A 26,870-nucleotide genomic window follows, 5' to 3' on the forward strand; every position below is an offset into this window, starting at 1 on the left:
CCCGGCCAGGGGAAGCGCCAGGCGTGCGGTCGAAGCGCTTATGGTTTGCGGGATTCTCTGGGTGGCCGCGATGCGGGGGCCGAGGCCCGACGCAGCCAAGGCAGTGCGAGCACGTGAGCTCAGGTAGGTTCTGGTGGCCGGACTTCCCGCAGGCCGGTGGTAGAAGCCTCTGTCTTCGGCTCCGCAGACCCTGGAGCGGGAAGCCAGCGCGCAGCGAACCCCAGAATCCGAGTGTAGGCCTCGTGAGGACCCGGACCGCAGCACCGAGGCCGTGCGCATCTCCCCCCCCCCGTGGGCCCGCCCCTCGCCGCGATTCCGCCAATCGGCGGCCTCGTTCTCGCGCCGCACCTGGTGGGCGGAGCCACGCGTCGCCGTCGCATCGCCCGGTCCCGCCCCCGGCGCGGCGCACATCACTCGCTGCGCCGCCTTGCCGCCGGCGGCGAGGAACGGAAGCCGCGGTCCGGAGACAGACTCCCGCGCCTGTGAGCTGCGGTGCAGGCGGAGCGCGCGCCGGGACGAGCCCGTGGTAGGCCCTCCCGGAGGACGGCAGCCGCTCTCCATGCCTGTGTGGTGCTGCCGCTGCTCCCTGGCGGGTCATTTCAGGTGACTTTCCACCCGGGATGGGTCGGAGCGGGCTCTGCAGCGTGTGCTCCTCGGCCGCCGCCCGCTGGGCCGGCGCTGCTCGGATCTCCGGGGACCCCGCTCTTTTCTTGTCCCCTCTTGTTCCTGGACCGCGCAGGTCACAGGACGGCGAGAGTGGCTAGGCCGGCGGTGAGTCGGTTACAAGTAAATGATAAATTTGAAAATCCGTGAAGAGCCTCCTTTGAATTTTTGATTTTTAAAAAAATGTAGGAACATAAGTTACTGGCTTGTAGGGAAGTGGAGAAGAATGTGTCATGCAGTGACAGTGTGTTGTGACTTACTAAGGTATGTTAAAGCCATGTTAGGATGGAGAAATTTGGAAAGTGGCAGTTTAATATTCAAATTATGGTGAAAGTTTCTTAAGGTGAAAGAAACTAGTTTTAAATATGAATGAATGTATGCTCTAGATCCAGTACAATTGACCAATACTGATAGATCAAAAGTACTAGAAACTGGGTGGGGTGAAATGCTACGTTTAGTAAGGACTCCAGAACCTGGCTTTACATGTATGAATGTTACAGAATAAAGATAAAGAGTTGTTTAATAGAGGCTCATAGAATTTAGGCGAACCATTAACTTGTGGGAAGGATATTAATATCACTTCTAAAAATACTAACATTTCTTTCATTACTAATGCGAGCCACAAGTCATCAATACAAATCAGAGAGATTATTTTATTTCAGATAGGTAAGTGTTGTGTGTATTTAATAACCTTCACAGAAGAGGTTGGAAAAGAATGTGAGGTGCAAAGAAAGCAGACACTGCTGTGATAGCAACGAGCTAGGTCTGCCCAACCTCTTGAGTTTGTAATGAGACTTTAAATTCTAGATCCTAAAAAAACTTTTATGTCTTAGACTGCTGGATACTGTGTTCTAGACAGATTGTAGTGTATTTCACACACTATCCACTTTGAGTATTGTCAAAAGCAGGGTGGAGTGAAAATTTGAAGTCGCTTGGGAAGCTACATTTCTTTTAGAAAATAACCCTCTGAAAATCTGACACCTTTGCTGTTCCGTTGAACGGTAAAGGGAGAGCTTGGAATTCATACTCTGAGGGTATGTGTTAAATACCATCCTCTTATATCTATGCAAAGAAATTTAGGGGAGGGAGTGAAAAGTATTTGCTACAGCTTAGTGTTGGGAGAGAAGAAACCATGTTTACTGCATTATTATAGTTAAATGTATCATCATTAGGAGACTTCTGTTAGGTGCAGGATTTAATTCTTTTTTTTTTTTAATTTTTAAAAAATTAAAAAAAATTTTTTTTAAGATTGCCAGCTCCTTCAGGAACATTTCTAGTCTAATGGTGTTTTATTCGTTGATTTGTGGGTTGCTGGGAAGGAAATGCAGGGCCTTGCTAAGGAAGCCTGTGCTTTCCCTTCGCATCCTCAGCCACTGATGGGGCCCTTTGCACAGTTTTAGTAGAGACTTATTTTCAAACCGCTTGTGATAACAACTACATTTTGGGGTTTCTCCAGCGTCTGCATTAATAGGCATCATGACAGAATGTTTCAAGGGAGAAGACTTCACACCTTCTATTCTGGAAAGTAAATTGAGAGACTGACTTTATTTGGTACCTTAGAGCCTTTTAGTGTGGGAGTATCCATTTAAGAAAACCTAGAATTGTGGTTCCAGTTCCCTTAAAATTGAGATGCAGATTTGTATTTGATTATTTAAAAGGGCCTTGCTGTAATTGAGTAGAGCTTTTTATTACCAAAAATTATATCTATACTACCTTGTTGTTAACTTTGGACTGTAGTATTTCAAAAGCAAAGTGTGCAAGGCTTCCAGAATCATGGCAAAGGGTCTTGACTTTAATGTCTGACAGCGTGCTAACATTTTTCCATGCAAAATCCATCTTCTTTATGTGTTCTGAAATGTAATTTTATAAATTTTACAATTTTGTTGGTGCCCTGAATAATGAAATAGTAGTTGTATAATGATGAAATGTAGTTGTTATCACAAACAGTTTGAAAATAAGTCTCTACTAAAACTGTGCAAAGGGTTGAGGATGCGATGGGAAAGCACGGGCTTCCTTAGCAAGGCCCTGCATTTCTTTCCTAGCAATACAAAAATCAATGAATAAATTGATCAAACAAAAAAAGTAAAAACTAAAGAAACCTCAAAATAGTTTGTCTTAAATAAACTATTCATCAACTTGGAAACCTAAGTACACTGTTCATACTCCTGAACTAAATAGGACAAATAACTATAAAAACATAACAACTTCCTAATTTAGGTGATGCATAGTTACTAATGCACTTATATTTCATTAATGCTTTAGGCAAAACCATTTAACCAGAGTTTGGGAAAGGTATTGCTGTGATTTGCCATAGTAAAAGATTATGCTAATGACTAAGAAATCAGGAGTTGCCCATACTGTGGAATTCAGGTAGGCTAATATACCTGTAAAAAAGTTAGAGATACTAAGCTCTTGGTTCTTTATTTTTTTATTTTTTACTTTTATTTTTATTTATTTATTTATTTATTTTTGTTTTTTTTAAGATAGGGTTTCTCTGTGTAAGCCCTGGCTGCCCTGGAACTCACTCTGTAGACTAGGCTGGCCTTGAACTTGGAAATCATGCTGCCTCTGCTTCCCAAGTGCTGGGATTAAAGGTGTGCACCACCACAGCCCAGCACTTTTGGTTCTTTTTATCCTCAAGTCTTAGGAAATGTTTGATTCAAACTTGTTGAGACCTATACCAAATGCAGCAATATTTCAGAATATAAGTTTGGTTGTATAAGAGTAAATTATACTTCTGTACAGCAATAATGGATAATCAGAAAGGGAAATTAACAAAATAGTTCCACTTAGTGTAAAAAAAAATTAAAATTTTAATTAAAAAAATGAGAGAAATTTAACAAAAAATACAGGGCTGTACATTGAAAAGCAGGAAGTCTTAGAAGAAATTAGGGTCTAAGTATGCAACATGATGAAGTTGCAGTCAGTGACAGGCTGAATACAGGTGTGGCTTTCCATACATTTCAATTTTTGCAGTAACATAACTATCAGAGTTTGCATATCATACACTCAGTGTTAACATAGGGACGGAAATAGCTGTGCATTTCTCAAAACATCTTCCCTGAAAGCATGGCTGTATAGAAAAGTATTCTATGTTCGTAGGCTGAAAACCTGAATCTTTTAAAAATAATACTCTTGTGGCTGATCTATAGGCCAGTGCAGTATTATAAAGATAAACTGCCCTTTTTACATAAATTGATTCACAGGGATTCAAGAGACCCAGAGTAGTCTCACAAAGGTTGAAAAAGCAAAGTTATAGAACTCACCTTTATAGTTTAAGGATGCCATCCCTCCAGTGGGAGCACTTTCTATCTACTCAGAATGACCCCTTGAGGTTCCACCTCCCTATTGTTTAGCATTTGAGCTAAAGTCATCCATATTGAATCCTGGGAGCCTTTCATCCCAGGTCTCTGGTTCTTTCTAGAGGTTCACCTCTCTCCCCACACTCTGCAGCTGCATATTTCCATCCATTCTCCTGCTCCTCTGACTTCTCTGTTCATCATAACTGATCTTTACCGCTCTTTGCACTCCCCTCACCTTTCCTACCCAGGTCCCTCCCTCCTTCTGCCTCTCTTGCTTTCTGTGTGGGATTTGAGCAACCCTCTTTAACATTCTTGCTTAAATGTCTCAATGTCTATGGATTGTTACATGGGTATTCTGTATTTTTGCCTAATATCCACTTTTCAGTGTATACATACCATTCATGTCGTTTTGGGTCTGGGTTACCTCACTCAGGATGATATTTTCTAGTTCCATTCATTTTCTTGCAAAATTCATGATGTCCTTCTTTTTAATCCATGATTACTGGATGTAAATTGCTGCTGTAAATGAACCACATTTACTGAACTCAACCTTTGCATAAGAGATATCTGGGTTGTTTTCCCCTTCTAGGCACACATGTATCAGAGGACTGTCTTGTCTGGCCTAAGTGGGAAAGGATGTACCTAATATTAGAGAGACTTGATATATCAGAGAAGGGGTATGTGGGGGAAGAGGACGAGGGTGGGTGGGGAGGGGATGGATGGGAGGGGATTGCTGTGAATGGATGGACAGCTGGATGGGTGAGTGGGCATGGTAGGCTAGAATGTTTGGGGTGGGGGAGTACACTATCAGAGGCAAAGGTGTTGGGGTATGTAGGAAAGAACTCTTGGAGAGTTAACAGGGAATGGGGACAAAACTTGAAATGTAAATAATAAAAACAATCTTTAAAAAATGAGAAAAAAAAAGAACTCACGTTTATTAGTTTCAAATTTTACTGCAAAGCAGCAGGAATCAAGAAAACCTGGTACTAGCGTAAACATGAGCATAAATCAGTGGAATGAACTAGAAAGCCCAGGAATCATTGTTTGGTGAATTAAGTTTCTGATGAGAGCCCCGCAAAACCAAGAAACTGAAAAAATAGACTGTGGAGGTGGTAAGGATGTTTGTTGCTAAGCTTGCTGACCAGAGGGATGCCACATAGTAGAAGAAAATTGACTGTTAAAGTGTGTTTTCTGATTTACACACACCTGTTTTTACATTTTATTTTAAAATTAGCATACTGAGTATTATGCTTCTTTACAGCTTTTCCATGCATCTTTAGTTTCCACCTCTCTCCCAGCTCCCTGTTCCCTTATTCAGTGAAACATTACTGTCTCTGGTAATTCACTTTTCTACTTTTTTATTACATATTCTACCATACCCCATGCCCTTTAAGGTTTATCTTCCTACCTCATGGGTCTGTTTCTAGTTTCTGGGCCTTTGTATGTATTCCAGCATAAATGCCCACACTAAAATTAAAAGCTGGGATCCAGCTATGAGAAAGAACATGCAGCCTTTGTCATTACCAAAACCTTAGCATAATGATCATTTTAATACATCTTGGGTTTTATCTGTAGGAGCAAGCATCAATGTTTAAGGTAAGGATGGCTGGAAAACACTAAAGAAAGGTCTGCAGATCCCAAGACAGAATTGTGACCTTTACAACCGCGATGATATAAATGGGGTTTGTATAGCCGAAATAACTGGCCAGAAGCCTGCAAAAGAAGTAGGGTTCTCCTTTGCACTCGCTGGAGAAGTATGAACAGCCCAGAGCATAAAGCACTCAGGTTAGAGATGACTCAGAGTAATGATCTAAGTTCGATCCCTGCTATTCACATGGGTAGAGAGAACAGACTCCCACAGGCTATCCTCTGACCTCTGCACAAGTCCCTGGGCACACTCACAACCTCCCCTTTCCCCCAGCATGAGTAAATGAATGTAATGCTATAAAAAGTTCAAGTTAGGCTGAACTGAGCACTCCACACTTGTAATACTAGCACCTGAGTAGTTCAGTCAAGTGGATCAGTAGTTCATGGCCAGCTTCTCCTGCGTACTGTGGTTGAGACTAGTCTGAGTTACATTAAACTCTGTAAAACAATATCTCAACAAGGGGAAAACCACTCAGGCTTAGTGTAATTGCCAAGAGTTAGAAACAGGGAAGCAGCAGATATATCTGCATCCAATTCCAGAGGTGTAGGTGGAATGATCCTGAATGGGGTGGGTTGAGTGTAAACACCTCTAAGGGCAGGCATGCATGTGAGGATGGATGGGCTACCTTTAATAGCCATGCCAACAGGTTCTATGCTTTGGCTACATGAGAGAACTGTAAGCAGCAGGTTCTCTTACATGAACCACTAAAGCCACGCAATAAGAAGTAATACTGCTTCCTTGTTTCCCCAGTTCATTCAGCAGCCTCAGAGTAGCAACCATATGTGAGTGCATCTCCATCCATGTTGGCCAGGCTGGTGTCCAGATGGGCAATGCCTACTGGAAGCTCTACTGCCTAGAAAATGGCATCTCTCTTGATGGCCATATGCCAAGTTGCATGATCAGTGGGGGAAGAGATGACTTTCAAGACCTCCTTCAGTGAGAGAGGTACTAGCAGGCATGTGCCTTGGGCAGTGGTCATAGACCTGGAACCCATAACTATTGATGAATTGTGCACTGGTACCTACTGCCAGTTTTTCTACCCTGAGCAGCTCAGCTCATCACAGGCAAGGAAGATGCTGCCTCTAACTATGCCCCTGGCAACTAAACCATTGCCAAAGAGATCATTGACCTTGTCTTGACAGAACTCTCAAACTGGCTGACCAGTGTACAGATCTTCACGGCTTCTCAGTATTCTGTGGCTTTGGCAGGGGATCAGGCTGTGAATTCATCCCCTGCTGATGGAAGTGGCTCTCTATTGGTTATGGAAAGAAGTTGAAGCTGGAGTTCTCCATTTACGAAACCCCCCACCCCCAAGGTTTCCACTACTGTGGTTGAGCCCTACAATTCCATTCTCACCACTCACACCACCCTGGAGCACTCTGATTGTGCCTTCATGGTAGATAATGGGGTCATCTGTAACATCTGTTATAGAAATCTCAACATTGAACACCCAACTTTCACTGACTTAAATAGGATAATAGGTCAGACTGTGTCTTCTGTAATTGCTTCCCTCAGATTTGATGGGACCTTGAATGTTGACCTGACGGAATTCCAGAATCTGCTTCCCTCTAGCCACCATACTCCTGTCATTTTTGCTTAGAAAGCCTACTATGAGCAGCTTTTTAAAGCAGAGATGACCAATGTCTGCTTTTAGCCAGCCAACTAGATAGTAATTTGTGACTGTTGGCATGGTAAATATGGCTTGCTGCCTACTGTGCGGCAGAGATGTGGCTCCCAAAGATGTCAATGCTGCCGTTACCATTAAGACCAAGTGTACCATCCAGTTTGTGGACTGGTGCCCCACTCACTTTAAGATTGGCATTAGTTACCAGCCTCCCACAGTGTATCTGGCCAAGAGAGCTGTGTGCATACTTAGCAGCACCATAGCCACTGCTGAGGCCTGGGCATTCCTAGATCACGAGTTTAATCTTATGTATGCCAGGCATGCCTTCATGTACTAGTATGTTGGTGAGGGCATGGAGAAGGGGGAGTTCTCTGAGGCCCATGAGGACATGGCTGTCCTAGAAAAGGATTATGAGGAAATGGGTGTGGATTCTGTTGAAGAGAGAGGGTGAGGAAGAAGCTGAATACAAATTTAAATTTCACAAAGTTACAACTTTTACAAGGAAGTTTATTCTGTTTCAACACAGAAAGTTGTGGTCTGGCCGTACAGTTACTGACTCAAGCTTTAAACATGAATAATTTGTCACAGATCCAAGCTGTCCATTTCAGTGATGGGTTTTAAATAAAATATTCCCTGTCTTAAAAACAAAGCAAAACAAAACGAATAGAAATCTAATAATACTGGTTGCCATTAAGGGCAGATTTTGTCTTGTTTGAAGAGCCAGGAAGAGTTGGTGTCTCTTAACAACTTTGTACTATTCTGTGGTAGTGTATTGTACACTTAATGTAACTTTGGACTGTCCTGTGGTAGAGTATTAGATAGTGTAACGTTGTACTATCCTGAGTAGTGTATTTGGTACTTAGTATGACTCTGTACTACTTGGGGTAGTGAGCAGAACTGATGGAATGGTTATTAAGGGAATTTAGTAGATTGGCTTACATGGTCTAGATAGTCCAACACAGACTGTTTCAGGCTAGATAAGCGGAGAATCTGATAGTTGCTCAGGCCATGAAGCTGGATGTCTCAGCAGTCCCAGGCTGGGACTAAAGTCCTGGAAGATTCCTGGAAAGCTGCTGGTCTTTAGTCTATGGTGGAACCCTGAAGAAGCTTGTTCTGAGCTCAATGAAGGCATACTTCAGTAGAGGATCGTAGAGGAACTTGCCAGCAAGATGAAGACAGTCTAGAAAGCAAATTTCCTTCCGTGTTCTTTTATCAGGCCTTCTTGTAGAAGGTATGGCCCACATTTATGATATGTTTTCCTGCTTCAAATAATATGATCTAGAAAATTCCTCAGACTAAGTCAAATTGACACTAGAGATTAGCCATCAAAGGCAGGATGGATCCTCTCAAGGTTCCATTTATCAACCCTCTGGGAATAACAGTTTCACCTTAGTCCTGTGAAACAACATCTGTCATTTAGAAAGTCCTAATAAACACAGCTAATATGTACTACATTAACCCTTACAGACTTTGAAATTGTTGACAAGAGAGACAAAGGTAATTTGAGGATTCTGTTTTGAAGTAATCTAAAAATAACAGAATTAATTGAGTTCAGAGGATGCTACAGTTATTGACTGAATGCCAGAATACTGAAACTAGTTTCTAAAGATGCAGTTGGTACATAAGGATTTGAAGTCAACATTAAGGTCTTATTTCTTTTATCAAAAGGCCTAGTGTTTGTACCCTCTGTGTCCTTAAAATATCTGTGACTAGGTCTGTGTAAATGCTTTTTTTTTTTTTAACATAGTTTCTTTGTGTAGCCCTGGCTATCCTGTAATTTACTCTGTCGTATACCAGGCTGGCCTCAAACTCAGAGATCCACCTATCTCTGCCTCCTGACTGCTGGGATTAAAGATGTGTAACATTGGCTCCTGGCAGAGAAGAAAAAAAAAAGTAGAGAGGAAACCAGCTCTTCCTAGACATCTCAAAAGAATTACAAAATCTCAGCTGTAGTTGTCATTGGTTGATAGAAGAAGCCATGTATTTGTGTGTGTGCGCATGCACTTAGAAACTATTCACCCATATTTTCTAGATGGAATCATTCACTGACCTGGAGCTTGCTAAGTAGACTGGACTGGCTGGCCTTTGAGCCCCAAGGGAACTGACATAGTGGTCAGCCTTTTTGTGTGGTTTCTGGTGACTGAACTCAGGTCCTGATGCGAGCAGGTACTCTCCCAGCTGAGCTACTACACTACCCTAGCCGGAAAAGAGCTAACTGAGTAGTTAATGTGCTTCTAAGATATTAATATGAGATAAGTGGCTACCTCAGACTTGTGGGTTTACATGATATACCATTCAAAGCACTATGCAACTCATGGATATTTTATTGCCTAAATTCAATATAAGAATGAATTGGATTTTAAAAACCTATATTAACTATACTTTTACTTTTTTTTTCTTTTTTAAAGAAACTATAGTGACACTGAAACTGAAGGAGAGATTTTTAATTCTTTAGTGCAATATTTTGGTGACAATTTGGGGCCAAAAGTTAAAGGGATGCCATTAGTTGAAGAAACATCTTTACTTGAAGATTCATCAGTAACTTTGCCTGTGGTAATAATTGGTAAGTTATTATATTTTTTTCTTAAAGTTAGTTACTGCTCTTACTGCTTTTGTAATTCTAAGGTATGTATATATGTTCTTCCATTCTTTCGAAAAGGCTCCACTTACCAAAGTAGTAGCAGTTTGAATGTTCCCAGCTCAAATGATTGTTATGTATCTAAAGTGATGTATATGTTACCTTGATCTAATCATTATTATATATATGCATTAAAATGTCATGCTTTGCCTCACAAATATGTGTAACTACTTTGTGGTAATTAATAAGTATCTTAAAAGGACAAAAGTAAAAGGAGATGCTTCTGTGAATGGAGGCAGGTAATAAAGGACAGAATTATAATGAAGTTTTACGTTGTTAGATATGTTAAAATAGCCATTACCAGGTCTTTGGAGAAGGATTGGCTTATATGATTACAGAGTCAATGTGGGATGCAATAGCTTTTCACTGAATACTGATGATAGTTGTTAATGATGACCAGTATTATTAGAGTTCTGTGCAGGCCATTCTGTGTGTATTGTTACTGTATTTCAACCCTACAGCTCTGTCGTATTGGTTAGGCACCTGTAAACAATTGTAAGTAACTTGTGCCACTTGACATTATAGTGCTATGCAGTAAGATTTATAACTCCCTAAATTATAATAACCATCTGTGTCCTTTGTATCACCTCAACAGATGGGATATACAGTTACTAAAATTCAACAATTGACATTTGTAAAACTTTCAATAATTATATTTATTTAACTACCTGCCATTTAGATTTTCCATGTAGTACTCAAGCTTGAGGAAATGAGGCAAGACCTATGTGAAGACTGCATTGTGGTGACTTTTGCCTTTCTAATTGCCTTTCTTGAATTGTTTATTGGAGTTCCATTAAGTCTGCAGACAGGTTAAGAACAACTGACATAATTTAGAGTCTTCCTGTCTATGAAGATGAAGTATCTTCCCATCTATAGGGCCTTTTAAAGTTTATTTCTTTAGTCAGAATTGGTCTTTTTTATGTAACTCATACACATTTTGTTAAAATTAGCCTAGAATATTTCTTTGACATAAATGTAAATGATAGTGTGGTTTTTATTTTAAATTGCACATTTTTCACTTCTGCTGTAAGAAAGTAGTTGGCTTTTGTGTATTGCCGTAACTCCTGGCTCTGAGATCTATATATCTACTATATAGATAATGATGTTACTGACGAACAGTGATTTTCTCCTCCTTTCTCAAATTGTGCCCTTTTTAATTTCATTCCTTCAGGCTGTCCATCGTGGTCATGAGAAGAACTGTCACTTGTTTTGTTGTTCTTGTTGTTGTTGTATTTTTAACATGTTCTTCGTAATGTTGAAGAAGTTTTCTTCTTTCAAATTCTGCATGTTTTTAAATCATGGATGGATGCTGGGTTTTGTCAAATGGTTTTCCTTGTATTTGTGGATATAACCATATGAATTGTTTTTAAAATATCTTTAAGGTTCTTTTTTAATACATTTATTTTATTTGTGTATTGATTTAATGTATAAGTGTGTGTATGTGTATGCCACAGTACATGTGTGGAGGTCAGAGGACAACTTGCAAAAATTGGTTCTCCTTCCACTGTGTCAGTTCCAGAGATTTTACACAGATTGCAAAGAAGGGTAGCAAGTGCATTTACTTGCTGAGCTGTCTATCCTGCTGTTGGCTAATTTGTTTTTGATTCCACATCAGTTATAAAAAAGAAGTAGTTTATGAAAAGATTAGGCCATCCTAGACTTTTGGAAGTCAGTAGTGTAGAGTTGAAGCCTTAAGTAGATTAGATTCTGAAAGACTGAGAGAGGAGGCAGAGGTCAAGTCTAAGGGCCAGGTTTTAGTTAATTGGCAGAGGAAGAACAGAAAGGGGAACCTAGCTAATAAGAGGACCAACTTACATCACTTTGCTTTTTTTAAAAAAAATAGGAAATGGACCTTCAGGAATATGCCTTTCGTATATGCTGTCAGGCTACAGACCGTATTTATCATCTGAAGCAATACATCCAAATACAATCTTACACAGTAAACTAGAAGAATCAAGACATCTCTCCATTGTGGATCAGGTATTATTTGTTACATGTTTTATAAAACATTTTAATGCTGAAATGATTAGCTTTATTTATGGATTTCTTTGCTGTAAATCCATTTTGTATTTACTTAAGTATTATAAATACATTCTGATGTCATTTTAAACTATATTGAAGTTTTGAGCAAAAATTTTTAATTTCCTAGTGGAGCTTTAAAAAAATTTAATATGGCATTGAGTGCATGTTCATGAGAACATGAGTGTGTTCATGTGTGTAGGCTGCACGTTAACCTTGAGTGTCATTTCTTGGGAGCTGTCCATAATGGATTTTGAAATGCGGTTTCTCATAGGTAGGCCAGGCTGCCTAGGCAGTGGTTTGGAGAAGTCCTCCCATCTCCACCTCTGCATTGCTGTGATTATAGGCAGGGCCCACCATGCCTGGCTTTTAAAATATGGATTCTAGTGATGATACTCCAGTCCTCATGCATGTGAGGAGAGCATGCTCCTGACTGAGCCATCTTTGCAGCCCTACTGGTGAGGGTTTAATATGTTCTGTATGCCGAAATCCATTTGGAAAGTGCTACCTTTTCCATCCCAGTTGACATTTGTATGCAAAGGCATCTTCAACTCTTATAAGGAGTTTTAATTAAAAAATAAATCTTTGTTTTAGACCCTAACAAGTAATTGCCTACATTTAGACCCTAACAAATAATTGCCTACATTTATTTTGCTGAGCAATCTAGTATGAATGAACTCAAGGAAAATGCATGTTTTCTAACTTACTCTTAGAAGCTACTGAGTTGGCATGTCCTTCATCAACATAGTTGTCTTGGTTATTTTCAAACTCACATATTTTTTTTCCTTTGGTTTAGGACTTAGAATACTTGTCTGAGGGTCTTGAGGGGCGATCGTCCAATCCAGTGGCAGTCCTTTTTGACACCCTTCTCCACCCGGATGCTGACTTTGGGTATGATTCCCCGTCCATTCTGCACTGGAAATTGGAACAACATCATTATATCCCTCACTTAGTTCTTGGTAAGGGCCCGCCTGGTGGGGCATGGCATGTAAGTATATTATTTTCATTTTAGTGTATACTGAGGGATTTATTATATATTGCCCTAATAAAACCAACTTGATCTTTGTTTTGTTTTGGTTTGGTTTGGTTTGGTTTTTCAAAACAGGATTTCTCTGCATAGCCCTTGCTGTCCTAGATCTCACTTTATAGACCAGGCTGGCCTCAAACTCAGAGGTCGACCTGCCTTTTACATAGGTGCTGAGATTAAAGGCATGTGCCACCATGCTGGCTTCCAACTTGATTCTACTTTTGGGGGAAACAAGGGGTTGTTTTGTTTGTTTGTTTTTCAAGGCAATGCTTCTCTGTGTATCTCTGACTGTCCTAGAAACTCACTTTGTACATCAGTCTGGTCTTGATCTCAGAGATCCATCTGCCTCACCTTAAGTGCTGGTACTAAAGGTGTGCACCAACATGAACATTTTATTTCTGTTATTCTGTTAAGCATATATTAACTATAGGTAGTTAATATATTTTTATTAATATAGGCAGATTTTTATTAATGGTGTAGTCTTTGAATAAGCATATCTCTACTAACCTATACAATTGTGTAGAAAAAAAAAGAACACTTTTCATAGTAAATAAAATTTCAATAATTTAAAGCTTAGAAAAATCTCACAAGGTATTTTGAAAACCAGTATCTCTTATTTCCATGTATTTTCTTTCTTTTCCATTTAAAGATATATTTATATTATTTTATGTGTATAAGTGTTTTGTCTGCATTTATGTCAATGCACCATGTGAATGCTTGGTGCCCACAGAAATTAGAAGAAGACTTCAGATGCCCTAAACTGGTATTACTGATTGTTGTGAGCTGCCATGTAGGTGCTGGGAATCAAACCCTGGTCCTCTAGAAGAGCCTGTGCTCTGAACCACTGAGCCATGTCTCCACGCCATATTTCCATGTATTTTTAAGATTTTAAAGAAAAAAATATTGTAAATGAAAGGTTTAATTTGATCAAAAGACAGAGCCTGTAAAGTCCATGTTTGAGCCCCAGTTAATGACTGTCTTAGTGTTCTGTTGCTGCAAAGGGACATATGAACAAGGCAGTTCTCTTTCATACATTATCATCATGGTGAGGAGCATGCTGGCATTCAGGGAGGCGTAGTGCTGGAGAAATAGCTGAGGTTTATATCCTTATTATGCACAGGTAGCAGGAAGAGAGAGTGAGTGACAGTGGCCCAGCAAGAGCTTTAAAACCTGAAGCCCACTCTCAGCTACATACCTCCTCCAAGGCCACACATCCCAGTCCTTCCAAACAGTTAACAACTGCTGACTAAGGATGTATATGAGCCTCTAGGGCCATTCTCATTCAAACTCACGCAGGTTTTCCTACACGTAACCATTTGCCCTGTGTTGCTACTCTTTCTCAGCAACTCAACCTTGCTGTTTGCTAAAGATGCAATGAAATCTTCCAGCAGTTAACAGTATATGAAAATCTGCTTGTAGAGCTGCCTAGCGGGAAAACTTGTTTATGCCTAGTATATATACATACACACACTCACACACACTAGTTTTTTTTTTTTTTTGAGTCCTGGCTGTCCTGGAATTCCCTCTGTAGTCTGGGCTAGCCTTGATAGATATATTTTTAAACTCCAAGTGTAACAAATATGACTTTGAACTTCTGCTCTTCTTACCTTTACCTCCCAAATGTTGGAATTTCAGATGTGTTCCACTATGCCTAGTTTATGAGGCCCTGGGGACAAAGCTCAGTATGCTAAGCAAGTATTCTGTCAACCAGATAGAGTCCCAATCCCTTCAGAGATTGTGTGTATGTGTGTGCATATAAAAGCAAGTGATGTATATGCGTGCGTGTGTGTGTGTGTGTGTGTGTGTGTGTGTGTGTGCGCGTGTGTGTGCGTGTGTGTAAAAGCAAGCGTTCGTGTCTCAAGAACACTATTATTCACCATATACCACATCATTAGGATAAAACTTGCATAGTCACAGAAGCACAGCATTGTGTAAGGCTTGGGTATGCAAATATAAACTGATTCAGTAGAAGAGTCTAAAGGTATGGAGGCAGTCTAAGAAGATGTGGGAGACTGGCCATTAGAAATGTGAAACCTTGGAGTAGCCCAGACTTGCAGAGTACATCTTTTCTTACACAGGGTTTAGTTTCTTTTAATTCCTGAATGACACTGATAATGTTGTTCGTTATTAATCTGTCACATCAGTTTTTTTATTTTGCCTGGAATAGTTTCCCTTCCTAATGACACACTCCTACAAACCCACTTGCATCTTTGAAGAAGTACCATTTCACATACACTTGGACAATACGTGTGTCACATCTGCCCTTTTCTGAATACTGCTGTCCCAGTGACAGCATGCTTTATATATTATATGGTGACAGTCAAGTCAAGAGTGGCATATATGACCACGTGTTAAAAAATGACATAAGTAAATGTACTCATCTCTTACTCAGAGATGCATGAGACCCTGTCTCAAAAATTATGTCAGTGAATGAATGAAAGTTATTATAATATGCTCATTCTCAGTGCTGGGCCGTGTAGAAACAAGGCAAGTTGTGAGAACAGAGACACTGTCTACAGCGCTGAGATTGGGCAGTTCCCCTGGCCACAGCACTGAATGAGATTGGGCAGGCCCCTGGCCACAGCACTGAATGAGATTGGGCAGTTCCCCTGGCCACAGCACTGAATGAGATTGGGCAGTTCCCCTGGCCACAGCACTGAATGAGATTGGCCAGGCCCCTGGCCACAGCACTGAATGAGATTGGGCAGGCCCCTGGCCACAGCACTGAATGAGATTGGGCAGGCCCCTGGCCACAGCACTGAATGAGATTGGGCAGGCCCCTGGCCACAGCACTGAATGAGATTGGGCAGGCCCCTTGGCACTTAGCTGTTTTGCTTTGTTTAGAGGGAAGCAGAAGTAGCTTGAGAGGCTTATTTCTTTGATGGTAACATTAACCCCAATGCTGAGTCTGTTTCTCAGGCAACCACTGCTTATTTTCTATTTTTAGAAAATGATTATGTTGTATTTAGCCTAGTCCAGATTTCAGAATTATAATTGATAGAGAAAAGCTGTTTTCAAATTTTTAAAAAATCTGTTAAAAAAACCATCATAGTGAAAAAACAAAATTTTGGAAATTAGTGAACAATTTTCTTTTCTTTAAGTAATAAAAATGCTGATGTGTTCATTAACATGTATATCTTAATTATATATAGATCACAGGCCAAAACTAGTCCTGTGATTTGTCTCAAAAATATATGGGTCATTCCAAATGGTGAAATACATGAAGGTTTTATAGAATGGAATTTCAGAGGAAATATACTACATGTGAGAGAACATAAGATGCTTGTATTTGTGAAGATGGGGTAATTCACTTAATAGGATTACCTCTGGTTGCACCCATTTTCCTGTTGTATGATTGTTATTCTTCATGCCTGAAACCAAAATCCATAGTTTATATACCACTGCTTCTTTTGGACTCTTGTAAACATGTTTTATATGATCTAAATCTGTATATAAATAAGATGGGCTTGCTTCCAAAAGGTAATACTGCTTCACTGCATTTTTTTTCAACTGTTTTAAACTAGAATATGGAAGGTTCTATGTTGACAATCAGCTTTGGGAATTGGATGGAGCTACCTGGACTGAAATTTAAAGATTGGATATCTAGCAAACGAAGGTAAAGATATAACTATACTACAGTTCTTCGGTGTATGAAGAAAGGAACTGTTAAGAAATGTTCAGTTTCTGTGAATCCTGTATTATATGAATAGAAATACACTTGCTAAATAAAGCTCTAGAGAAGCAGTGATTATGAGCTAGTTTCTATTTAGGATGCTATAAAGCTCTGTGTATATAAAGGACTGTTTATAGGACCTTCCTGTTTATATTAACCTTGTTAAACAGGGTTTATATTTCATATTAAATCAGTTACTTTCTCATCTACCTATGCATTATTTCCCAATTGTGTCAGTTTTTCAATGAGGATGTGACTATGTATACTAGGTTTATATATGCCTAAGGTGGTTTATTTATTTATTTATTTGGTTGGTTTGGTTTTGGAATTTTTTTTTTTGACACACTCTGTACATAGCCTTAGCAGTTCAAGAACTCACTATGAAGATCAGGCTGGCCTTGAACTCACAGAGATCTACCTGCCTCTGCCAGGATTATTAAATCTGCTAGAATTAAATGTGCATATCACCACACCCAACACAATATTTATTTTTGAAGGATAAAGATTTTGTTTTGAATGGTAATAATGCACTTACTATGATTTGTCATTTAGAATGATAAATTAAAACATGGGTTGGCTACCATGGACATGAAGGTCAATATTTAGTTATTTACTTTAAGTAGGACTAATTGAGTAATTTCTCATTGGAAGAATATAGGTCTTATTCAATTGGGAAGAAGAAATATAAAATTCAAAAAGAGAAATGTAAAAATCCCTATAGTTTTCAGGTTCAGGTGCAAACTAGATTTGAATAACTAATATAGAGAATCTAATTTTACTACTAATGGAAATAAGTGAAAGCAGGAACTTAATCTTTGTTAGAATAGATATACTAAGTTTGAGTCATTGACATCATGCTAGGTAGCAACCATGTTTAATCCATAGAAATTTTCCTTAACTTTAAAAGATTTAAGAACATCAATCTTAGATCTAGATCATTCTGGTGGTGTGTACACAATTAATCCCAGCCATTTAGGAGTTAGAGGCAGGCAGGTAGATCTCTGTGAGTTCAAAGCTTTTGGTGCTTCATTTATTTTTATTTGATGTGCTTTGGTGTTTTATCTGCATATATGTCTTTGTGAGGGTGTCAGCCTGGAATTAGAGTTATGGACACTTGTGAGCTGCCATATGTGAGTGCAGGGTCTTCTGGAAGAGCAGTCAATACTCCACTGCTAAGGCATCTCTTCAGCCCCAAATCTATCTACCTATCTACCTATCTACCTATCTACCTATCTACCTATCTACCTATCTACCTATCTATCTATCTATCTATCTATCTATCTATCTATCTATCTATCTATCTATCTATCTATCTATCTACCTACCTACCTACCTACCTACCTACCTACCTACCTACCTACCTACCTACCTATCTATCTATCTATCTATCTATCTATCTGTTTTCCTCCCTTCCTCCCTCCCTCCTTCCTTCCCTCTGTTCCTCTTTCTTTTCTTCTTTCTTTCTTTCTTTCTCTGCTCTCTTTTCTATCTTTCATGTATTTTGTTTTGTTTGTTTTGTTTTGTTGAGACAGAGTTTCTCTGTCATCCTAGCTGACCTAGAACTCACTCTGTAGACCAGGCTGGCCTTGAACTCAGATATACCTGCCTCTGCCTCCTGAGTGGTAGGATTCAAGGCATGTACTACCACCACCTTGTACTTGCTGCTTTTACAGATGACCCAAGTTCAGTTCCCAACACATAGTGGGTGGCTCACAACCATCCATTACTCTAGTAACAGGGGATTCAAAACCCTTCTCTGCTCATATGCACCAGACATAATTTGTGCTACACATAGCTACACCAGGAGAAAAACTCATACATATATGATAAGTAAATGGAACAAAAAGTTAAATCTTGAAACATTAACTTTAGACTTTTTTTTTAATATTTTATTTTTGCCAGACTATGTTTGTTTGTTTGTTTGTTTGTTTATTATATGTAAGTACACTGTAGCTGTCTTCAGACACCCCAGAAGAGGGCATGAGATCTCATTTCAGATGGTTGTGAACCACCATGTGGTTGCTGGGATTTGAACTCGTGACCTTCAGAAGAGCAGTCATTGCTCTTAACCGCTAAGCCATCTCTCCAGCCCTTTTTTTTTTCGTTTTTCAAGACAAGATTTCTCTGTGTAGCCTTGGCTGTCTTGGAACTCACTCTGTAGACCAGGCTGGCCTCGAACTCAGAAATCTGCCTGCCTCTGCCTCCCAAGTGCTGGGATTAAAGGTGTGCGCCACTACCGCCCGGCCAACTTTAAAGTTTTTAAAATGGAGATATGAAGAGGTTGAAAATTAAAGTTGCAAAGTCCATCAAATTGTTTGAATTCAAGTGAAATGGTTCAGCATATTCTTGGATTTGTTAAAATGAATATCAAAAGGGAAAGGTTTTAGTTGTTTTTTCTAACCAGAAGCATATGTCTTTATAAATGAACCAGAAGATTAAAGATGTGTGCCTTAACCGAGGCACTGTTGATTGTTGAGTCATCTATCCAACCCCATGAACAGTAATTTGTTAATGATGTCATTTAAGTAATTACAGTTGTAAGATAAATTTGATTTTCAAGTGTCTACATTTTAATCCATTTATTAATTGAAAGTTTATTGAGTAGCCCCCTTCTCACTTGCTCTTTTTGATCCCCTAAAGAGTTTTATTTCTGTTTCTTCTCATTTATACATATATACATGATTTTATGACCTTACGTGTTCACATAAAAACCAGCAGCTATAAATGATAGAAAACATCTGTTCTTTTCAGATTGGTCAGATTCACTTAATGTGGTTCTCTCTGGCATATCCATTTTCCTGTTCATGACTTTACTCATGACTGGGGGAGGGGGGCAGTGTTGTTCTATGCTATGTTTTCTTTACTTGTTTTCTGTGCTAAACACTGAGTTTGGCACCATAGCTTGCCTGTTGTGACTAGTGTTATAATAAATGTTGATGTGCCCATATCTGTGATATGTTGACTTGAAACCCTTTGGGGAAATACCCATGCATGGTAAAACAATGTCATAAAAGATCTGGTGTTCAGTTTTTGGAACTCTCCACACAGATCTGCGATGTGACTAGACTAGTTTGAATTCATTACCAACAAAACTCCTCTCTACCCACATCCTTACTAGCATTTGTTGTTAATGTGCTTTGCTAATGACTGCAAGTCTGACTAGGATAAGAAAGTATAAAAACAATTTTTATTAAATGTGAGTATAATTTTTAACTAATACAATCGTGGAAAAAACTAAGATATAAAAGCTTGCCAGATAGAAAAGTAATCAGATATTCTCCTCATAGGGTATTTTTCCTTTTCATCTTACAGGAACTTAAAGGGGGACCGTGTCATGCCAGAGGAAATAGCTCGCTACTACAAGCACTATGTAAAGGTTATGGGTCTTCAAAAGAATTTCCGAGAGAATACTTACATAACCTCTGTATCAAGACTCTATAGAGACCAAGGTGATAATGGTAGTCAAGACAGAGATATTTCAACAAAGCATTTACAGAGCCAGAAGTCAAAATTTATCAAGAGAAACTGGGAAATCAGAGGCTATCAGCGAATAGCAGGTGGCTCTCATGTTCCCTTTTGCCTCTTTGCTGAGAATGTAGCTCTTGCAACCGGAACGTTGGATTCTCCTGCCCATCTGGAAGTTGAAGGGGAAGAGCTTCCTTTTGTATTTCATTCAATGCCTGAGTTTGGAGCTGCTATAGACAAAGGAAAGCTATGTGGCAGAGTGGATCCAGTGCTGATTGTTGGTTCCGGCCTTACTGCAGCTGATGCAGTGCTCTGTGCCTATAACAATAATATCCCTGTGATCCATGTGTTTCGCAGACGAGTAACTGATCCAAGCTTAATTTTCAAACAGCTTCCCAAAAAGTTGTACCCCGAGTATCACAAAGTCTATCATATGATGTGTAGTCAGTCATACTCTGCAGACTCAGCTCCGTTAGCTGATTATACCAGTCTTCCTGAGCACCGTGTGCTTTCCTTTAAGTCAGACATGAAATGCATTCTTCAAAGTGTCTCTGGATTGAAGAGAATATTTAAGCTGTCTGCAGCTGTAATCTTGATAGGTTCTCATCCTAACCTATCTTTTCTGAAGGAACAAGGATGTTACCTAGGCCGTAACTCAAGCCAGCCAATAACATGCAAGGGTAACCCTATGGAGGTTGATGCATACACCTATGAATGTGTTAAAGAAGCCAATCTTTTTGCTTTGGGCCCTTTGGTTGGAGATAATTTTGTTCGATTCTTAAAGGGAGGGGCATTGGGTGTTACTCGCTGTTTGGCTACAAGACAGAAGAAAAAGCAGCATTTGTTTGTTGAAAGAGGAGGGGGAGATGGGGTAGCTTAAAGTTCACAAGGAATTTAAATGGACACTCAACCATTAAAAGATTTTTTTAAACAGTGGTTTGCAGTGTATTGGCTTGAATTAACTGAGAGAGCCTCCAGCTGTCAGTCTTCGAAAGTTAATGAAGCTTGGTGTCCCAAGTTGTATTCAAGTGTGTCAGAGGTGTCACTCTCAGACAAACCGAAACACTGCCAACTTGGTATACTTCATGCTTTCATTTTAACTAGAGTATTTTCTCAGTTGGCATTTATAAAGCCAGTTATTCAGACAGAAATCATACTTAATTCATATTGGGCCACCTTACTGCTCAAGATGGACCAAGGGACAACAGCTCAGCTTCCTCTGCAGCTCATTAGGCATTTAGACTTACTACTTTTACACAAGATCTCCAAGAGTTATATGTATTTATTGATGTTTGAAGTATGGTCTAAATGAAAATGGGCTATAAATATGTGTGCTGGGGTAGGATAGGAGGAAGCATTTGCAACTCAGGTTTTATTTATTTTGAAATTATCAGTTATATAAACCTAATTTATTATCAAATATGATGGTCTTTAAAAATATTTTTACAAGTTGAGATTTTGACAGATAGGTACTTGACATCCTTAACTTCTCATAATTTAATATTTCAATAATGCTGACATCCAAGAACCCACTAAGATACTTTTTAGAGATTTATTCTGTTTAGCCATCATAACAGCTAATGAATCTGATTTGTAATTCAATAAATTGTGGATGGAACTACTGACCCTTGTGTGAACACTGAGTTAATTTCTATTAATGAAGCATGATTTGGGGCACGGTAAATTCTGAAATTAGAGCACTGTTTGGGTATTGGCAGAAATGTTAAAGGTTAATGTGGAAAATCAGTTTGTGCCCTTTTCCATTCTCAAAGTGATTATTTTGAGATCTGTAACCATGTTCATTCACAGGAAGTGATCCCACAGCCCACAGTGGTTATTAGATTTATCTTCTCTAATAGTCTTAATTGCATTTTCACAGAAATTGTGAAATGTTTTACTGCTAAACAAAGTCTTTCAGGGTTCTTGGGAAATTGGAGTTTTCAAATTTTCTTTTTCCCTTTGCGGTGGGGATGAGGTTGGGTGGTAAATTTTATCTAGAATGTGCTCACTGAATTTCTGTTTCCAGTTTCTTAATGGACGACCTTCCATTGAGTGTCCGGTTAACTCGATGTTGAGTGCTCGTGACTCACCGTCAGTACTGATTAGATTAGTCTGCTGCTGACAACGGTGTCTGATAGCTAACACATTCCTGATTACTCTTGATAACCATTATTGTCTTATAACTGCTGTCTACTTCTAGCTCCTTATTAAAATTTAACTATTTTCAGAGCAACTTCACACCTTCTAAAAATGATACACATCTGACCATACTTCAGTAGTCTCTTCCTTGCCTGTCCTTGAGCTCTGGGTTAGACTGGATGCTTTTCTTCAATGTCTTTGTAAATTGAAAATAACAGTATCATTAATATAATTTCTGGGGTAAAATAAGACTGGTTTACATTCCTTTCTATTTAAGGGACTGTTTTATACTTCATTGCAATTGTTGGGGAGGGGATGAACTTAGCACATTTTAAGAATTAAGATGCTATAGAAGTTCAGTAAGTCCTTAAATAAACCTGGTCTATGAACCCCTCTCAAACTATAGCTTCGCCCAACTCCTTCAGTACTGGCTGTCGTATTCAGTACAGAGTATCCTATTCAAGCATTAGCTGTCTTGTCATATTACTCCTATACTCTTGTCAATTAATTCCCTGCCAAAATTCCACTTACTCTTTAGTATTAGACTTCTTTTTAATGAACTAAGTAACCTTTAGCATGTGAGTACCTCCTTATATCAAGTGAGAAAAGACCATACTTAAAATTGTTGAAAGAACTCTCAAAGTATCTGATGGGGATTAAAAACAAACAATAGAATAAATACACAAGGTCACTACAGCCAGGAGAATTTCCTTGGAACCCCTAATTACGTACACAGGTAGTACTTTAGTATGGATAAACATGAGAGCATTAGTGTTGTGAAAAAGATTTTAAGGTATGACTGTCTTAGTTATATTATTATTGCTGTTAAGAAAACATTGTGACAAAGGAAATTTATAGAAGCAAGAATGTATTTGGGTTACAGTTCTAGAGGGCTGAGTTCCATCACTATCATGGTGGGGAACATGACAGCGGGCAGGCAGGCAGGCAGGCAGAGCACTGGCGCAGCAGCTGAGGGTGCACATCTTCATCCACAAATAGGAAGCAGAGAGAACTCACTCTAAAGTGATGTAGACTCTTAAAATCTCCCAAACAGCCTCTGACTGGGGCCCATGTGTTCAAATATCCAAGACCTTGGCGGGGTGGGGAAGAATTTCATTCAAACCGCCATGATGGAGTAATTAATAGGAAGTGATGGAATCTTAAAAATGTATTTTCAAAAAGTAGGTTCTCGTAACTCCTTGTTGTGAAATAGACTCAGATTGAAAAAAAAAAAAAAACTAAACTGCATTTAAACTTCAGATTGAAGGGGCATAAACCTAATGAGATATATTTACATGAAAAAGAAGGCTAGAGCAAATTAGTCCCTGAGTAAAAAGGGAATAGTAAAAATCACTGAAGCAATACACAAATGAAATGGCCTTCAAATCGTTAAGACTTGACATGTTCCCAGCCAGACAGACATGAACAAAGCTCTAAGAATGAGAATGGAAAGGGAGATACCAATATAACATAGAAATGCAGAACTTAATATGAAAGCATAAGAGAAGGGATAACGTCCTTGAAAGAAACAACTAACAAAATTGCTACAAGAAATGCAAAGTCTGATCCCAGCAACCACATGGCGGCTCACTAGCATCCGTAATGAGATCTGACGCCCTCTTCTGGTGTGTCTGAAGACAGCTACAGTATACTTACATAAGAAATGGAAAGTCTGGTCCCAGCAACCACATGGTGGCTCACAAGCATCCGTAATGAGATCTGACGCCCTCTTCTGGTGTGTCTGAAGACAGCTACAGTATGCTTACATGTAAATGGAAACTCTGAATAGCCATGTTCAGACAACACGTTGTCTGAATTGTTGTTCAGGAGTTGCCCCACAAAGCACACAAACACCTGTCTCAGTCTTACAGGGATAGTTTATTGAATGCACACCCAAGACTGATTGATTGATTAGGGACATAGCTAAGACTTTGGGAATTGAAGCTACAACCCTGAACATTTCTCAGGGCTAGCCTTCCAAGGCTAAACCCACAAAACCCACAATGAACTCATAGGAAGGTACTGGAATCACTGCCTGGTGGTCAGCTGTGACTCAAGCTATTTTAGACATAACAGTTCATACTGACCTTTAATTGAATGGGTCCTAAGTGACGCTTGTGGTTGTGGAATTTCTGAAGACTTAACAAACCTTATACATAGCATACAGAACATAACAGGGTATGCAGTCAACAAGACCCTGCTCTGAGTCATCAATATAGTCAATGTTTTTTTAATGCTCAATAAGGTGAGAGAAAAGGCAAACCAACTGGGATACAAAATTAATTCACAAATGTGTGTGTAAAAATCCAAAAAATTCTACCAAAAAACCCTAGAATTTATATTAAGGTGATTTTAGCTACTTACAGTGTTCCATATTCATTATACAAAAAATTCCATATACAAGCAATAAATCATTGTAAGATAGACTTTTTGAAAGGCCACTTGCAATGTTAAAATACTAAGTGTACTTAGGGTTCAATTTAAAGCATGAAAGCCTCACAATGAAAGTCCAAAAGTGTTAAAAAGAAATGGGAAATTTAATTGATAAAATATATAGATTAGATATTTTAAAGATACCAGTTCTTATCATACCCTGTGTAGTGGCATACTCCTTTAATCCTACCATTAGGGAGGCTGAGGCAGGAATCTCACTCAGGCCAGCAAGCCTGGTCTACAAACAGTTCTAGGACAGCTAGAGGTACACAGACAAACCTTGTCTTGAACTCCCCCCACCCCCCATCAAAGGATATCGGTTCTCTTAACTAATTTCTAGTACAATTTCAATTTAAATTCTAACAGAACCTGGCTTGCTAGGAGGACTGAAGAGTTGGGCTTCAGGGACTGGGGAGATGGCTCAGTGATTAAAGAACTTACATCACAAACAGCACTGAAATTCAAACTCCCAGAAGGCAGAGGTGGGACCTAAAACAAGATGGCTAGCCATATCTGAGCTATGATAGGACACAACCCCTACCTCAGTGAATAAGCTGGACCAGGATATTAAACATCAGCTCCACATGCCTGTGAACACACGCATGTACTCAAACAAGAATATTGGTTTTTAAAGCTTACATGCTAGTATAGTAATTCAAGAAAGAGTGGTCTGGTGAAAGGATCGGTAAACATAATCATAATTTAATATGTGATGAAGTTGCCAAGATAATATAGAAAGACTTCTCCCAATAAACAGTGTCTGATGTTCATATAAGGAAAACCTACCCGACCCATACATTACATCATACTCAAAGCTAAGGCACTATTAGTATTTATGGAAATATTAAAATATAACCTATGGAATAACCTCAAGTCTTAGAATTAAATACTATTTTTGTGTATGTGTGTGATAGGAAAAATATCAAAAAGGTAAATGAGACTTTATCAAAATTTAAAAGTTTAGGCTGGCGATGGAGTTCAGTTGGTAGAGTGGCTGCCTAACATGCAAATCTTGGATTCTCCACAGCACTACAGTAAGTGCTCTACATTGCTAGGCCCTCTCTCCAGCCCATATACGGAAGTTTGTTTGTTTTTTTTTCCCCATGACGGGGTTTGCTTGGAACTTACTTTGTAGACCAGGCTGGCCTTAAACTCAGAAATCCTCCTGCCTCTGTCCCCAAGTGCTGGGATTAAAGGCATGTGCCACCACCGCCCGGCTCATACACGGAATTTTAACAAAGCCACTGGAATTGAAACTATAGACCTTTAGTGCCTATTCCTTTACTGTGTTGAGGAAGAGCAGTGCTTTAGACATATGCTTACTGTTTCACAAGTGAAGAATTTGAAAGTGTAATGAAAGATGAGAATAAAATAAAAACCCGTATTTATGATTTGTTTCTATAAAGTGAGGCAGTATGTTCCAAGGTCTGGTCAAAGGTAGAGAGTAGCTGATCCAGAAGCTTAAATATAATTGTAAAGGACACACACAGTGGCCCATAAAGACCCAGCAAGTAGTTACCTTGTTTCTAGGTATGTTCTAACTAAAAGAGGTAAGATTGCTAGGGAGGCAGAATTCACATGGACCAGAAAGCTTTCAGTTCATAATAAAAGGTTTATTACACTTTCTAGAATATAAGATATAATATACAGCTGGAGTTGAGATCTACTTCTTTATATTAAAATATCTGAAAAAGAATCTATTTCCAGTTACTGTTTTCCTTTTTAGGTAGAGGACAACCTACTGGCTCTACTTTATAGACAGACATACTTGGGACATTTAAGAAGCCAAGACAGAGTCACTGTGTTCAGTAAAACCACCAAAAAAGGGTCCATCTTTCTTTTTGTATGATCTAGTCAGTGTGAAGGCTGCATACTACCTCAATCTCTTGTACTAAGATGGGGGACATATTCTCACTGTTATCATTGCACTGGGGTCACATCAGTTTAGGGAAGCTACAGAATAATGGAAAAGTAAATATATGCCTATCATCTAATCTAAAGTGAAAATGAACAAGGTACATGTAATTCCTGAAAAGTGTTATGCACAGGAGTTTGAGTCATGGAGGGCTGAAGAGATGGGTCAGAGGGTAAAAGCACTAGGTGTTGTTCTTTTAGAGGTCCTGAGTTCAATTCCCAGCAACTTCCTGGTGACTCATAACCATCTGTAAGAGCTGGTGCCCTCTTCTGGTGTATGCGCATGCATGCACAGAGAACTGCATACATAATGATAAAGAAATAA

General features: G+C 39.2%; 1 protein-coding gene and 1 pseudogene across 5 annotated transcripts; both read left to right on the forward strand.

Annotated features, from left to right (window-relative positions):
• The first annotated feature begins 400 nt into the window (after nucleotides 1-400).
• Nucleotides 401-21,684, forward strand: Osgin2 (oxidative stress induced growth inhibitor family member 2). 5 transcript variants are annotated; one of them, XM_031366548.1, is made up of 6 exons: nucleotides 401-771; nucleotides 9,646-9,800; nucleotides 11,719-11,855; nucleotides 12,691-12,882; nucleotides 16,446-16,537; nucleotides 19,907-21,684. In XM_031366548.1, exons 2-6 carry the CDS (start codon nucleotides 9,734-9,736, stop codon nucleotides 20,937-20,939), a joined length of 1,521 nt encoding a protein of 506 aa, XP_031222408.1. In that variant the 5' UTR covers nucleotides 401-771; nucleotides 9,646-9,733; the 3' UTR covers nucleotides 20,940-21,684. The 5 variants fall into 5 exon arrangements, with proteins under 5 accessions (XP_031222408.1, XP_031222405.1, XP_031222407.1 ...); XM_031366545.1 differs by having other exon boundaries at nucleotides 401-603; XM_031366547.1 differs by having other exon boundaries at nucleotides 621-927.
• Nucleotides 4,697-8,914, forward strand: LOC116088043 (annotated as a pseudogene).
• Nucleotides 21,685-26,870: the final 5,186 nt, after the last annotated feature.

Source organism: Mastomys coucha, unplaced genomic scaffold (assembly GCF_008632895.1).
Source record: "Mastomys coucha isolate ucsf_1 unplaced genomic scaffold, UCSF_Mcou_1 pScaffold14, whole genome shotgun sequence".
NCBI classification, from domain to species: Eukaryota; Metazoa; Chordata; class Mammalia; order Rodentia; family Muridae; genus Mastomys; species Mastomys coucha.